At 42.2% G+C, this 16,277-nt stretch overlaps 1 protein-coding gene across 2 annotated transcripts; it reads left to right on the top strand.

The window, feature by feature from the left end:
• The first annotated feature begins 117 nt into the window (after window positions 1-117).
• LOC121544977 (uncharacterized protein C14orf28 homolog) lies at window positions 118-12,852 on the top strand. Of its 2 annotated transcripts, XM_041855270.2 has the most exons (6): window positions 118-451; window positions 1,313-1,837; window positions 10,540-10,629; window positions 10,723-10,857; window positions 11,093-11,287; window positions 11,483-12,852. In XM_041855270.2, the coding sequence occupies exons 1-5, from the start codon at window positions 213-215 to the stop codon at window positions 11,274-11,276; spliced, it is 1,173 nt and encodes a 390-aa protein (XP_041711204.1). In that variant the 5' UTR covers window positions 118-212; the 3' UTR covers window positions 11,277-11,287; window positions 11,483-12,852. The 2 variants fall into 2 exon arrangements, with proteins under 2 accessions (XP_041711204.1, XP_041711203.1); XM_041855269.2 differs by having other exon boundaries at window positions 119-451; window positions 11,093-12,852.
• The last annotated feature ends 3,425 nt before the right edge of the window (window positions 12,853-16,277 follow it).

Below are 16,277 nucleotides of genomic sequence, written 5' to 3' on the forward strand. Positions count from 1 at the left end.
GAGGGCAGGAACTGTTGGCCAATCATATGCGTCTTAAAATCATATAAAACCCCTACAACAGAGGACGCAATAAGATTTACACCCCTGCGCGCCACCTCAAGAGGCGGAGGCAGATCTGTGAAAAATCTAATGAAAAGCAAAGATCTTTCAGACAGCAGGTGGCAGCATTGCACTGCTGAAAAAAAGGGCTGAAGGGCGTAACAAACCAATGAATGTGGGCGTGGCTATGTGGTGCAATGGGCGTAACTTGTCATTGCTCAGAATGTTTTGAAGCTTTCTCGAGGGTTATAGAAAATACTAGTAGTGGTCATATAAGCATTTGTGGCTGTTGGCCTGAATTAAGACATGAAGAAATACAGAGAACGATGGAGAGCAAATTCTGCATTTTGACCGACACAGAAGACCTCAGAACCCTAATTTCAAGTACCGAAGAGAGTCTGCAAATTGAAAGGTAACGTTAGCTGCTAGCTAGCTAGGCTAGCCAACCAATAACTACAGTAAATATCTTGCCAAACATTAGTAGATTAACCGACATCAGCAGTATTCAATATTGGATCGACACTTAAACGCATCAACACGGGGTTTTAGAAGGCTGCACTTACTTAGCTAGGTAGTTAACTATCTAGCTAGCTATGTTCAAAGCTAGCTACTAACGTTAATACTAGCTAGTTACAGTGGAGGTAGCTAACTAGCTAGATGGTCTGCTGAACTAACGTCAGCTAGCAGCTGGCGTATACCAGGGTGTGTGTTGCAGCTTGCATGCTAGAGCATTAATTATAGTTAACTATCTGCCATGTTCATCTTCTATTCAATTTATCAAATTATGTTGACTACAATAACAATGCTGACTAAACACTGATAATATATATTTGTAAATATGTATAATGTAGCTAGCTGTGTTTATTCCTCGTGTTATTATTTTTCTATTATTTCTCTTTTTTAGTCTACACCTGTTGTTTACGAATCATATGACAAATAACATTTGATGTAATTTACCTGGGATTGCATTGCAAATGTGCATGTCATCATCAGACAGTTTGCTTGCTAACGTTACAAGATGATCCTGGGCCCTGGTTTGAGGGATGTTTTGCCATACACTCATTCGTAATTTAATGAATTAGGCATTTAGTAAATTATGAATACCTTCCTTCATCAAGACATACAAGAAAACCCTTATTAGTCATAAGGAAGATGTAGGATCAAGGTAAGGATTTAAGGAGGGTATAAGCTGATCCTAGCTCTGTGCTTAAGATCAACTTCACCCCTTAACCCAGAGGGAATGATAACTTATATCTTCATGTTGTCTCCTTAGGACAAAGACTTTGTTTGAGGAGATCCGTGCATCCATCAACAACAATGATGAAGAGGACCGTTCCTTTTGGAGGCCTGTGCTCCCATGGGGGGGCGTCTACACCATCAGGGCGGGGAGGAGGGCCATCTCATGCACCCCTCTGTATGTTAAGATAAACCTAAAGAACACCTGCACCATCGACGGGTTCCTCATGATCCTCTATGTCATCCTGAGAGACAACCAGAGCTTTCCCCGGGAGGTGGGCATCTTTCTAGGCAGGCAGTTTGTAGAGCATTTCCTCTACCTGATGGACTCGTATGACTACACCACCGTTAAGATGCTGTGGATCTGGGACAGGATGTCCAAAAGGCAGTACCGCTCAGTGATCCACCATGCAGCGTTGGAGATTGACCTGTTTGGTAACGAACATGAGAACTTCACCAAGAATTTAGAGACCATGCTGTCCACCATGCAGGAGAGCCTATGCACCAAATGGAGCTGTCCTGCTCGCTTCCAGGAGTTCTTACAGAGAACCATCAACATCAAGTAAGAGAGGCAGGGGCTGCAAATCAAAGTCTGATAGCTGGTCAGTGTGGGAGGATTTGCTTTGCGCCTTATCTCCCAGAGCTTCTGATCAGAGACCAGTGATCCTTCATTAGTATGGAAATGAATAGTTAGTTACTACAAATAAACTATGAACTCAATTAGTTCAGTGGGGTGAACTGGACTGTCAAATGGGAGGGCCTTCCCTGTTTCTATTGCTTGCTTTGCTAATTCTTCTGGACAGCTGGTCTACACCTGTCTTCAATAAGCTTTTATTTCTCCCCCTTGACTTGCTGCTTGACTAAAATAAGGCCCAGCTGTCTAATGCTCACAGCAGGGTTGTGCTCAATTCAGAATTTTTGAATTGACTCCCATTCAACTCATGAGTTGAAATTTTGAAATTGAATTGGCCACACCCCACAGGATGTTGAATTTGAGTTTGAGTGGCAGGAAGTAGAATTTAATTAAGTGCAATTCAAATAAATTCCACGCAGTCATAGAACATAAAAGTTTAATTGAATCTGGCAGGTGGGTTGTTCCACTTCAAAAAGCACATAAAATAAGATTTCGACACCCACCATCTCCGATTGTTCTGAAATTGTTTCTGTAGTTAGAAACAGATAAGCATTTCTGCAACATTTATTTTGTTCAAATATAATTTGATCTCTGAGAAATTAAGCTAATTGATTGCACCCAAATTGGCCATTTCAATTTATAGGATTCATATAATATTCAATAAATATAGCACCTAACATTCGATTTGCACAAAAACCTCTTCTTAACAATGATTACGATGTGAGGAATCAAAATAAATGGTAAAAGGCCACCAAGCCGATCCCAATGGCCAGTATACAGTATCAATTCTCTGTTTGACAAGTTGTATGAAGCTGCGACTTGGAGTGTTGTTCTTTCATACCATGTAATATAGTCTCAGTGAATTTGGTGATGTTTTTTTGAAAATGGATAGTTTCATCAATATTTTATATGAAACATATTGCATATAGAAGCAAGCAGGATGGACATCATGAAAACGATCGGAGAGGTTGAGGGTAGAGGAAGTTGAGGAGTAAAAACAAACAAAATATAATTATTGTAAAATTGACTGTGTCCATAAAATGTATATAGTATGTATAAGCTGTAAGTAGAGGCCTAAGCGTTGTTGTTCACTAGTTTACTCCAATTAGGGAAGGGGTGGTGGGGTTGGAAAGTAATGAAGGGAAATATATTTTTTTAAAGGAAATGTATATGTATTTATATGTATGTATGTGTATATGTATGTATATGTGTGTAATATATATTGCGAGAAAAAAAAACATATGGGGGATTGGAAGTGATGCAGACAATTACATTGATGGAAGTTACAATCTATCTGCAATATTAAAGCTGATCTACTCCCCCCCCCAAAAAAAAAAAATTATATATATATATATATTTATTTATTTATTTTTGTTGTTGGGGGGGAGTAGATCAGCTTTAATATTGCAGATAGATTGTAACTTCCATCAATGTAATTGTCTGCATCACTTCCAATCCCCCATATGTTTTTTTCTCTCTCGCTATATATATATTGTGACGTCACGAGAGGCTACACAGCTTTCAGCGGGATTGCTCAAGTAGTGCAAGGAGACAAGGTTCAAACAAAACAAGGATTTTATTATAGGTCTTGGGAAATTAACGAAAATATAACAAAATTCTGTTCTCTTGTGGCTCTTTAAGGGTTAACAGTTCAGGGATGTCTCTTCCACATCCAAAATCATAATTCTCACTCGCTCAGATAACTTTTCCCCAGCCTTACTGTAGTCCACGTTGCAGCTAGTGGCCAACCCAGCAAAAAGTCCTTCCAAACGTCTCTCACGTATTTCCACAGGTGCATATATCCAAAGGTGAGTATTTCCCAAAGGTAAGTATCTCCAAATCCTTATATTCCTCATGGAAGTGGACATGCAGCACTCTTGTCCTCCAGAGAGCCCAGGTTGGAGACTGTGTCTCTTCCCTTCCCAAACCTTCAGCTCATCAGCTCCTCATTTGTTTCAGCTGCGTGGGAAGATTGGCCATAGAGGGGTGGAGTTCCCGACCATACCAGCAGATGGAGCCATAGCTGTCTGGGTTTGCAGCCACCTCAGGGGGATGTAACGTCCCTCCAGGACACAGCCTCTCGTGACATCACACATCCCCCTCCTCGGGACCGACGTCCTCGTCGGGGTAAAGGCAGCGAAGAAGGCATCACGCCGGGAGAGGGCGTCCGCATTGCCGTGGTGCTTGCCAGCCCTGTGGACAACAGAAAAGTTAAACGGTTGCAAGCTCAAAAACCATCTGGTTACTCTACTGTTTGATTCCTTGTTCTTGGCCATCCCTATCAGAGCCCGGGCGGGAGTGAGTAACTCGGAGGATTGCACCGGAGCCTTCCCAGGATGAGTCTTGCCTCTCCGTTTCCGAGGTACTCGGGTTATCCTCTCCTGAGACTCTCTCCAGAGTGGGTAAAAGGCTGGGCAGTCTCGTCCAATTAGGACAGGGACGGGGAGGGAATCAACCACCCCCGCCGTCGTGTGTATGGTTCCCCGTGTGCTGGTCATTGTAAGTTCAGTAATGGGGTATTCTCTGGTGTCCCCATGGACACAGGAAACTGGGAGGACTTTCCCCGGGGTCAGACACGTTGGGCCCACCAAATCCTTACGCACCAGGGTGGCCCGGCTACCAGAATCCAGTAAGGCCTCCACATCATGGTGATTCACAGTTACCGGGCAGGTGGGGGGTCGATCTGGGCCGCCATCTACGACTCCCAAGAGCGAGGCAAACGGTGTGTGGGTGCTGAGCTGGAGGACTCCGCAGTGGGCATAGGTTCATCGGCTGGTTTCCCACACTGCCAGGAGATATGTCCCATCTCCCCACACCGGTAACACTGTCGAGTTTCCCCCTCCTGGTGTACTCTTCTTGGACCCGTCTGGTTTCTGGCTCCCCCTGGAGCCGGGATAAGTCCTGACGTGGCTGGGTTCGAGACCTTGGGGTCCTTTGGACGGGTTCTTCCCATTTGTGGTGGGGCCGCACTCCTGGGGTCTTTTCGGGAAGCATTCAGCATCTCCGCTGTGGCCTGGTACTTTTCCACAGCTTCCACGGTCAGATCAGCCGTGGTCAAGGCCTGTTGACTGATGAACCGTTTTGCCTCATAAGGCAGGGCGCGTGAGGTAACGATCCACCACAACGGCCTCCACCACCGCCGCTGCTGTATTCCTCTGCGGATCCAGCCATTTCCTTGCGATTCGGACAAGTTCATGCATCTGCGCCCGAGGAGGTTGGTCTGGTTGGAAGGTCCAGCTGTGAAAGCGCTGGGCCATACCAAACTTTGTGAGTCCATATCTGCTGAGGATCTCAGACTTCAGGGCATCATAGTCAGTAACCTGGTCAGGGCCCAGGTCCCGGACAGCATTCAGCGATTCCCCGGTTAGAAAGGGGGGCTAACAGACCAACCCACTGTTGCTTGGGCCAGGCTTCCCTAGTGGCCGTGGCCTCAAATGCATGCAGGTATGCCTCAATGTCATCGGTAGCTCCCATCTTAGATATAAAGTCACTTGCCTTTATTGGGCGGGTATTTTGGACCACCCTCTGTCTCTGCAACTGCAATTCCTCTGCCTTCAGAAGGTTGGCTTTCTTTTGCTCCTCCAAGAGAGCCACGTTTGCTTGCATCTGGGCTTGCTGGCCAGCAACAAGGGCTTTCAATATGTCCTCCATTTCAGTCAGCGGGGAGCCTACGGCCAACTTGGAAAACTGGGTGATCAAACCTTCGGTATCCTCCTCTGACATGCACTATTAACGCTTGAGCGTGCCCGTATTCTCCACCATCTGTGACGTCACGAGAGGCTACACAGCTTTCAGCGGGATTGCTCAAGTAGTGCAAGGAGACAAGGTTCAAACAAAACAAGGATTTTATTATAGGTCTTGGGAAATTAACGAAAATATAACAAAATTCTGTTCTCTTGTGGCTCTTTAAGGGTTAACAGTTCAGGGATGTCTCTTCCACATCCAAAATCATAATTCTCACTCGCTCAGATAACTTTTCCCCAGCCTTACTGTAGTCCACGTTGCAGCTAGTGGCCAACCCAGCAAAAAGTCCTTCCAAACGTCTCTCACGTATTTCCACAGGTGCATATATCCAAAGGTGAGTATTTCCCAAAGGTAAGTATCTCCAAATCCTTATATTCCTCATGGAAGTGGACGTGCAGCACTCTTGTCCTCCAGAGAGCCCAGGTTGGAGACTGTGTCTCTTCCCTTCCCAAACCTTCAGCTCCTCATTTGTTTCAGCTGCGTGGGAAGATTGGCCATAGAGGGGTGGAGTTCCCGACCATACCAGCAGATGGAGCCATAGCTGTCTGGGTTTGCAGCCACCTCAGGGGGATGTAACGTCCCTCCAGGACACAGCCTCTCGTGACATCACAATATATATATATATATATATATATATATATATATACATACAGTGGGGGGGGGGAGTATTTAGTCAGCCACCAATTGTGCAAGTTCTCCCACTTAAAAAGATGAGAGAGGCCTGTAATTTTCATCATAGGTACACGTCAACTATGACAGACAAAATTAGATATTTTTTCTCCCGAAAATCACATTGTAGGATTTTTAATGAATTTATATGCAAATTAGGGTGGAAAATAAGTATTTGGTCAATAACAAAAGTTTCTCAATACTTTGTTATATACCCTTTGTTGGCAATGACACAGGTCAAACGTTTTCTGTAAGTCTTCACAAGGTTTTCACACACTGTGGCTGGTATTTTGGCCCATTCCTCCATGCAGATCTCCTCTAGAGCAGTGATGTTTTGGGGCTGTCGCTGGGCAACACGGACTTTCAACTCCCTCCAAAGATTTTCTATGGGGTTGAGATCTGGAGACTGGCTAGGCCACTCCAGGACCTTGAAATGATTCTTACGAAGCCACTCCTTCGTTGCCCGGCGGTGTGTTTGGGATCATTGTCATGCTGAAAGACCCAGCCACGTTTCATCTTCAATGCCCTTGCTGATGGAAGGAGGTTTTCACTCAAAATCTCATGATACATGGCCCCATTCATTCTTTCCTTTACACGGATCAGTCGTCCTTGTCCCTTTGCAGAAAAACAGCCCCAAAGCATGACGTTTCCACCCCCATGCTTCACAGTAGGTATGGTGTTCTTTGGATGCAACTCAGCATTCTTTGTCCTCCAAACACGACGAGTTGAGTTTTTACCAAAAAGTTATATTTTGGTTTCATCTGACCATATGACATTCTCCCAATCCTCTTCTGGATCATCCAAATGCACTCTAGCAAACTTCAGATGGGCCTGGACATGTACTGGCTTAAGCAGGGGGACAGGTCTAGCACTGCAGGATTTGAGTCCCTGGCGGCATAGTGTGTTACTGATGGTAGGCTTTGCTACTTTGGTCCCAGCTCTCTGCAGGTCATTCACTAGGTCCCCCCGTGTGGTTCTGGGATTTTTGCTCACCGTTCTTGTGATCATTTTGACCCCACGGGGTGAGATCTTGCGTGGAGCCCCAGATCGAGGGAGATTATCAGTGGTCTTGTATGTCTTCCATTTCCTAATAATTGCTCCCACAGTTGATTTCTTCAAACCAAGCTGCTTACCTATTGCAGATTCAGTCTTCCCAGCCTGGTGCAGGTCTACAATTTTGTTTCTGGTGTCCTTTGACAGCTCTTTGGTCTTGGCCATAGTGGAGTTTGGAGTGTGACTGTTTGAGGTTGTGGACAGGTGTCTTTTATACTGATAACAAGTTCAAACAGGTGCCATTAATACAGGTAACGAGTGGAGGACAGAGGAGCCTCTTAAAGAAGAAGTTACAGGTCTGTGAGAGACAGAAATCTTGCTTGTTTGTAGGTGACCAAATACTTATTTTCCACCATAATTTGCAAATAAATTCATTAAAAATCCTACAATGTGATTTTCTGGAGAAAGAAAATCTCTATTTGTCTGTCATAGTTGACGTGTACCTATGATGAAAATTACAGGACTCTCATCTTTTTAAGTGGGAGAACTTGCACAATTGGTGGCTGACTAAATACTTTTTTCCCCCACTGTGTGTGTGTATATATATACAGTGGGGGAAAAAAGTATTTAGTCAGCCACCAATTGTGCAAGTTCTCCCACTTAAAAAGATGAGAGAGGCCTGTAATTTTCATCACAGGTACACGTCAACTATGACAGACAAATTGAGGAAAAAAATTCCAGAAAATCACATTGTAGGATTTTTAATGAATTTATTTGTAAATTATGGTGGAAAATAAGTATTTGGTCACCTACAAACAAGCAAGATTTCTGGCTCTCACAGACCTGTAACTTCTTCTTTAAGAGGCTCCTCTGTCCCCCACTCGTTACCTGTATTAATGGCACCTGTTTGAACTTGTTATCAGTATAAAAGACACCTGTCCACAACCTCAAACAGTCACACTCCAAACTCCACTATGGCCAAGACCAAAGAGCTGTCAAAGGACACCAGAAACAAAATTGTAGACCTGCACCAGGCTGGGAAGACTGAATCTGCAATAGGTAAGCAGCTTGGTTTGAAGAAATCAACTGTGGGAGCAATTATTAGGAAATGGAAGACCACTGATAATCTCCCTCGATCTGGGGATTCCACGCAAGATCTCACCAAAATGATCACAAGAACGGTGAGCAAAAATCCCAGAACCACATGGGGGGACCTAGTGAATGACCTGCAGAGAGCTGGGACCAAAGTAACAAAGCCTACCATCAGTAACACACTACGCCGCCAGGGACTCAAATCCTGCAGTGCAAGACGTGTCCCCCTGCTTAAGCCAGTACATGTCCAGGCCCGTCTGAAGTTTGCTAGAGTGCATTTGGATGATCCAGAAGAGGATTGGGAGAATGTCATATGGTCAGATGAAACCAAAATATAACTTTTTGGTAAAAACTCAACTCGTCGTGTTTGGAGGACAAAGAATGCTGAGTTGCATCCAAAGAACACCATACCTACTGTGAAGCATGGGGGTGGAAACATCATGCTTTGGGGCTGTTTTTCTGCAAAGGGACCAGGACGATGGATCCGTGTAAAGGAAAGAATGAATGGGGCCATGTATCGTGAGATTTTGAGTGAAAACCTCCTTCCATCAGCAAGGGCATTGAAGATGAAACGTGGCTGGGTCTTTCAGCATGACAATGATCCCAAACACACCGCCCAGGCAATGAAGGAGTGGCTTCGTAAGAAGCATTTCAAGGTCCTGGAGTGGCCTAGCCAGTCTCCAGATCTCAACCCCATAGAAAATCTTTGGAGGGAGTTGAAAGTCTGTGTTGCCCAGAGACAGCCCCAAAACATCACTGCTCTAGAGGAGATCTGCATGGAGGAATGGGCCAAAATACCAGCAACAGTGTGTGAAAACCTTGTGAAGACTTACAGAAAACGTTTGACCTGTGTCATTGCCAACAAAGGGTATATAACAAAGTATTGAGAAACTTTTGTTATTGACCAAATACTTATTTTCCACCATAATTTGCAAATAAATTCATAAAAAATCCTACAATGTGATTTTCAGATTTTTTTTCCCTCATTTTGTCTGTCATAGGTGACGTGTACCTATGATGAAAATTACAGGCCTCTCTCATCTTTTTAAGTGGGAGAACTTGCACAATTGGTGGCTGACTAAATACTTTTTTCCCCCACTGTATATATATGAATGTATATAATGACATGCTTGATGTTTTATGTACAAGATGTATATTTGTATAGACTACACATTAATAAGAATTTGTTCTTAACTGACTTGCCTAGTTAAATGAAGGTAAAATAAAAAAATACACTGAGTGTACAAAACATTAGAAACACCTGCTCTGTCCATGACAGACTGACCAGGTGAAAGCTATGATCCCTTATTGATGTCACTTGTTGAAAACACTTCAATCAGTGTAGATGAAGGGAAGGAGACAGGTTAAAGGAATACTTCGGAATTTTGGAAGATGCCCTTAGGCTAGTAGATACCCATACACTTCCAGTCATTGCGCTAATGCTAGTTAGCGAGGGCTCGCAAAACTGCCTCTAACTTCCATCATACTGGACACAGAGATACAAAAATTGTATCCACGAGTTCATCTGACTATAGGGAAGTAGATAAAGGGCATCTGCCAAAATCCCGAAGGGATTTTCACTCAACACTGTGGAACGCTTTCGACACCTTGTAGAGTCCATGCCCCAACGAATTGATGCTGTTCTGAGGGCAAAAGGGTGTGCAACTCAATATTAGGAAGGTGTTCCTAATGTTTTATACACTCAGTGTAGAATAGAAGAGGCATTTGAATTGCACTGAATTAAATTATATTGCAATTCTGTATCTTGTTAACTACTTCAATTGAAATTCAAGAATTGAATTGGAATTTATGAGGCATTCTCAATTCAATTCTGAATTGAGCACAATCCTGGCTCACAGTATAAAACTATGAAGAGAGCAGTTGATTTCTAAACAGCTCTGGTTCAATCTCTGCTAGAGCCTTATAAAGGCATGTTTACCCACGGTGGGCTGTATTTAGACAGTGGATTATACCTATTACCAAATCCCAACTACTATTTCAGTCGTTTTCATAGGTGCTTTTCTTTCTGGTGGAGTTTAAAATGATTAATTAGGTTAGTGTAAATGCATCTATGTAGCCTGATACTGGTGCTGTTCAGAGTCAGACTTCTTACCATTTTTCTTCCTTCCCAGTCCTCCTCATGAGCTTCCCCATAGAGATCCCATTCAGTCAGCGGTGGAGGAGTTCTTCTGTCCCAAAATCATTCTCTGCAAAGAACTGGGGTGAGAGACATAATGTAAATGTTGAACCATCATATCCTATAATATCTCCTGGTCTTTTCTATGATGCTGAATGAATTTCTGTCTGTTCTGCAGGTGTAATGGGTTGAGGGAGTTCTCTCAGAGGGTCTTCTGCCACGGACCACCTCCTTTTGTCATTCTCAACATGCAGCTGTGGAAGTCTGAGGAGCTGTCCTACGTCCCTTACCATCTGGCCCTGTCCCAACACAGGTAAGGATCCATGTAGAGCAGGAGGACTCCAATCCCAGCCTCATTGTCTGATGCTTTTCTTTTTATCCCCGGTTGTTAATTAAATGTAATTGATTGTCAATATCTCCAGTCTGTTTTTATTTTGTTTTTAAGTAACCTCCTTGCCTGTACTTTGCTATTTGCATTGATTTCTTTAAGCTTTTTCTGGTAACCGAGACATGCAAAAAAATAGAAATGTCTCTGTGCTTTTCAATAGGTACTCACTGGAGGGCGCAACACTCTTCAACAAGGAAGAGCATCACTACTCTGCAGCCTTCCAGATAGATGGCTATTGGATGCACTATGACGGGCTGAGGAGCGACAACCTGATCCTGTTAAACAAGCCCCCTGAACTCCTGCTGCTCTCTTCCCTTGTCTACATCCGTGCCTCAGACAAATGAGATGCACAAAGGTAACCAAGCAGGGATGGGGTCAGATCCATTTTTCATTACTTCGGGGTTTGAATATTTTAATTTTAACCTTTATTTAGCTAGGCAAGTCAGTTAAGAACTAATTCTTATTTACAATGACGGCCTACCCCGGCCAAACCCGGACGACCCGGAATAGAATTGAACCGAAATGGTATTGACCCCAACTTTGTCACCAGGTTCCTGAAGGGACACAGAAGGAAGGAGGGACACTAGACAGCACTAATAGGAAGGAATTTTTAGAAAATTGCTCACCTACACTTAAACCTTCCTGTCTTTCTTTTTATTGCCCTTAATTTACAGAAAAAAATTATAATTTACCTTACATTTGGTTAATCATGGTTTTGTCTTCCATTCCTCAGTGAGAGCATACCAGAGAACTTTTTTTTTTAGCACCTAATCATATTTAATGACATTTGTATTTAGTTGTTTGAAAATGCTTATACCACATTTCCAAACTTTTTTTAGGAGAGGTCATGTCAACAACGTCCTTGTTCAGTTTTATACTTTAAGATTACTTTTGAAATGATGTGCTCTATTTTGCCTTACTGTTGCCTCTGAAATGCTCAGTGTGGAAAATGATAAGTGCATCTTCTCTTTGGGCATGCTTGGAATCCAAGAATATATGTATGGACTATAATAGTTCTGGGCAGGTATGCATATTGAAGAATCAACTCATAACCTTTAAATAGCTTTATTGTGTAAATGTTTGAGTTGAAAAGTTTGCTTGCAGCGTGTTCTCTTGGGTGGGATGGGATGGCTTTCAGAGAAGCAAATTCAGCTAATTAAACTTTGACGTAGAATTGTCAACAGGGTATATAGGCTAGACCAGCAAAGCTTCTGTGAGAGTTGGTACAGGACTTACAGTATCTACTACAATCCATTTGTGCATACCAGCCCTGACTTCAGATCAAACTGGTGCTTTTTTATACTATTTCCACTGTAGTTTGAAAACATTAGAAACCGTTTAAGTATTGCTTTGTATTTTGTGGAAATTCAATCATCATCCTTGATTTACTTGCTTGTTTTAAGTTGTCCATTGGGCTTCAACTTGATGGAAGTGAAATGTCACAGTGAAATTGTTAGAATTAATACATGCTCAAATAATTGAATAAATTGCCATAAAATGTATCATTGGACAAAATATCAGTTCTGTGTTAAATGTAAGTAATTACTTGTACTTACAAGTACCCCAGCACAGTGACATTACAGAAGTGCTTCTTGAGTGCTTGCTTGCCTTTCATAGTAGCATATCCTGCACAATTCAATAAGGTGAATTACTACATCCCAATCTAAAGATGTCAAAACTGTAGTAAATATTAGTATACAAATGTGATTTTGTAATGCATTTGATCATTTGGAAATAATGAACAGGGTTCAATGCTCATTGTCACATTGTGCCTCTGCCAATTTATCAGTGTACAATTTCATTCTTGTCAGAACTACATAACGAAACTGTCTTATGAGCAAAAGTCCTTGTTCATGTGTCTTATTTCTATGATGTCATTGTCTTTTTTTTAAAGCAATACAAATATTTTTATATTCTAAAGTGTCTTTTTGTTGCTCATGTGCACCATATAACTAAGAAACTAGAGCCAAATAACAACAAAGCGTACCTTTTAAGGCAGGCATTTATTAATTTTAACTGGGTACAACTGCACCACACATAAATAAACTGGCTAAAATGTATATGTTCAAAGCATGATAAAATGTCCAAAAAAAAATACTGCTTCTACATCAAGGTTCTTGTAGTTCCAGTAATAATCCACAGGATATAGAATTCAACATTATCACCTTAAGCCAGTTCAGACACACTCATGGGAAATGTAAAAGAAGCAGTGGTAATTTGGCTAACATTGACATCAGTTTCAAAAGACTTTTTTTTTTCCAGACACGAGACAGTGACCTTAGTCTTTTCCAGACTTTATATTAGTATTCCCTCTGCATTCTTAAGTAAAACAAGCACTTTGGTGAGAGTGGTGGCAAAACAAGACATGATTAGGGCATGATAAAAGAACACTTATTTTTCTTCACATACATCCCTTCATTTTGCAGTTTCACGTTTTCAGATTCCACGTATGGCCAAAAGTTTCCCTCCACAACGCAGTAAAGACTATACATACATCCCTAAAATGTATGTTGGGTCTTCAATATCCCCACAAGGATAACATCTTTCTATACATGCTAGTAGTAACACAAATGCTTGACAATGGATGGCAGCTGCAGACAGAAATCACGCCTGCGTGATTTTCACTCAGTTTTGGCTCATCTTTCAGGTTCATCCTCCCAAACTGTTGTGGATGGACAAATGCCTCAATGGCCTAACATCAATAATTTAAAAAACTGAATTGCAACAATCTAAAGGGAAAGGACTATTCAATGAAAATGGTTAATGTAATACATTATTAGTTCCTTTTGAACTATATGAAATGGCAGTTTATTCACCAAAGTTATCTTAGTATCTTCCAAGGATGTACAATTTCACCTATTGCTTTTTTGCAATATGTTGGATTTGCGTTCACATTATTCATACAAATAAAATCTGAAGAAATGACAACCAATTCATGGTTATGTAAATAGTCTGCATTAGAATAGGAGCTTTACAGTCATGCAAGTTGAAATGGCTTACAATTTACTTCCATCCCATGGCAACTTAAACATATTTTTTTTGAGAAATCACAAATTACTGGAGATGTTTCCACTGTGAAATGGTAAAGCCCACTATTCCAGGATGAAAAAACAGCAGCAGCAGGTCTAACCATGAAACAACCTGTTTTAGAAATAAATGCACTTTTAAAGCCAATTTAACTTCACCTAAGACTCAACCACCAACATTTTAAAGAAGAGAAGTCAAGTGAAGAACTTGCATGCTTGTTCTCGGACAAGCTCTCATCCTTTGTGCTGAGATGCTGACCATGGTCTCTTATTGCTAGATCAAGACTAAACAGTCTTAAGATGTTTGTTGGGGGGCTTCCCTTAATCCTAGAATGTATTACATCCAAGGTAACGTTTAGAGGGTAAGAGCTAGAGAGTATTGGTAATCACAACTGACAAGTGTGTAAATGGTAGAACACAACTGCAGTACTGTAACTGCAAGGCTGCTCTCTGGTGAGACAGACAAGATCAGATGGCTTAGAGCAAGACCAGTCTTGTGCCAATCCTACATTACTTGCGAAAAATGCTAAACAACTGGGATTTTTACTGGAGTACAATCCATTTGATTCGATCTGCAAACTTTTCCTAGTACATGTGAACTGACATGCACAACATTGGAAAATGGCTCTTCAAAGATGAGAGCGCACAATGCAAAGTGGGATGGGGAAAACAAAGGTTTGGATGGTGGTCTTTCAGACAATATAAACAACTAACATGTGAACAGACATGCCATGTGTGATAACGTCACAGCAATATGAGACGCCTTGGCTTTTGAGGCTAAATTCAAAGCAAAAATCATTTTATCCACAAATGTATTGCATTGTTTAAATTCCATTAACCTAAATTGAGACCTATGTACAAATCGAAATTACACTGCTCATCAATTAGTTTGGTAAGTGCAATGCAGAGCTCCCTTTTAAGTTTTCCACATGTGCAAACACCTATAATGTACAATACAAGAAGCAACAACAGGGACTGAGGTTGACACCTAAGTTCTCGATCTATAGCCTCATGTTACCTGCCCTTCAGCGTGGCCCAAGGCTACAACACCCAGACTCGGCCTGCAGCCATCTAACCCAGGGGAGCACATTGAGCTCAGTCTTGTCTCCATGCCCTTGTCTGTCTGCCATGTCTCTGAGGGCCAAATAGTTTGACACTGACAATTTTGCTTGACATAGAACACAGCCCTTAGTGCTCCATATCCACCCCATCCATATGACAGCACGGCAGAATGTCACATACTATGCATTAGCAGTGAAAATAACCCCTTTGATTCTGGCACACAGGGGGAAGTTACACCAGACTATGCACTTTTGCCTGAGCTCCTCAGGAAGGCCTTGGCCACATGCAGCTTCTCATACATGCTTCATCAGAGAGGTGGCGGGGGGCATTACATTTACATTTTAGTCATTTAGCAGACACTCTTATCCAGAGTGACTTACAGGAGCAATTAGGGTTAAGTGCCTTGCTCAAGGGCACAGACAGATTTTTACCTAGTCGGCTCGAGGATTCGACCCAGCGACCTTTTGGTTACTGGACCAACGCTCTTAACCGCTAGGCTTGTTCCTAATCCATTAGAGACCAACAATCTCAGACTTTCTTTGTGAGGAAACTGGCAGTGAGCCATACAGCCAGATCCACTACTTCTTAATGCAGGGACAATGTTTCAGACAAACTATAGCTAAACGGATGGCATCCCTGGGGCTGAAGAGTGAAAGCATCAGATCATAAATGTATCCATAGACAGTGCCTAAAGAGTCCAATTTAACATGGGGCTCAAAGTAAAGACTGGTGTTTGTGGTATTCCAGTCACAAGCTTGCCTTCCCGCAACACACTGCTTTATAGCATGGGACATGTCAATTTTAGTCATTTTGATGCACAAGTATACAACCAACATCTACAACAACACAGAGGAACAAATAAAATACGCCTGATACCATGAGGCAACACAGACAACAGCTGAATCCTGAATCCTAATAGCACCAGTTAGTATTGTGTACAAACCCAGCAGTGAAAAGCGGGACAGGATAACTTTTCAATGCTTATGAAGAGGGATGAAGTGTGACTACCACAGGAAGATGTAATAGAAGTCGTAACATGGGGATTTCCGAATTGCTCCGAGGATGAAACTGTGACAGGTGGCAAGTACTCTCAGGAGAACTCAGTGGGGTTTGTTTATCCTTCACAACCTCTTCTTGAATCAAATACATGTACACACACACATCCCATAACTAGTAACCCAGTGCAAAAAACATTTACAGGCAATGCACTAGAGGATATATTCATATCTATACATTTCTTTTAATTTAAACTATTTA

The sequence above is a fragment of the Coregonus clupeaformis genome, chromosome 29 (assembly GCF_020615455.1).
Source record: "Coregonus clupeaformis isolate EN_2021a chromosome 29, ASM2061545v1, whole genome shotgun sequence".
NCBI classification, from domain to species: domain Eukaryota; kingdom Metazoa; phylum Chordata; class Actinopteri; order Salmoniformes; family Salmonidae; genus Coregonus; species Coregonus clupeaformis.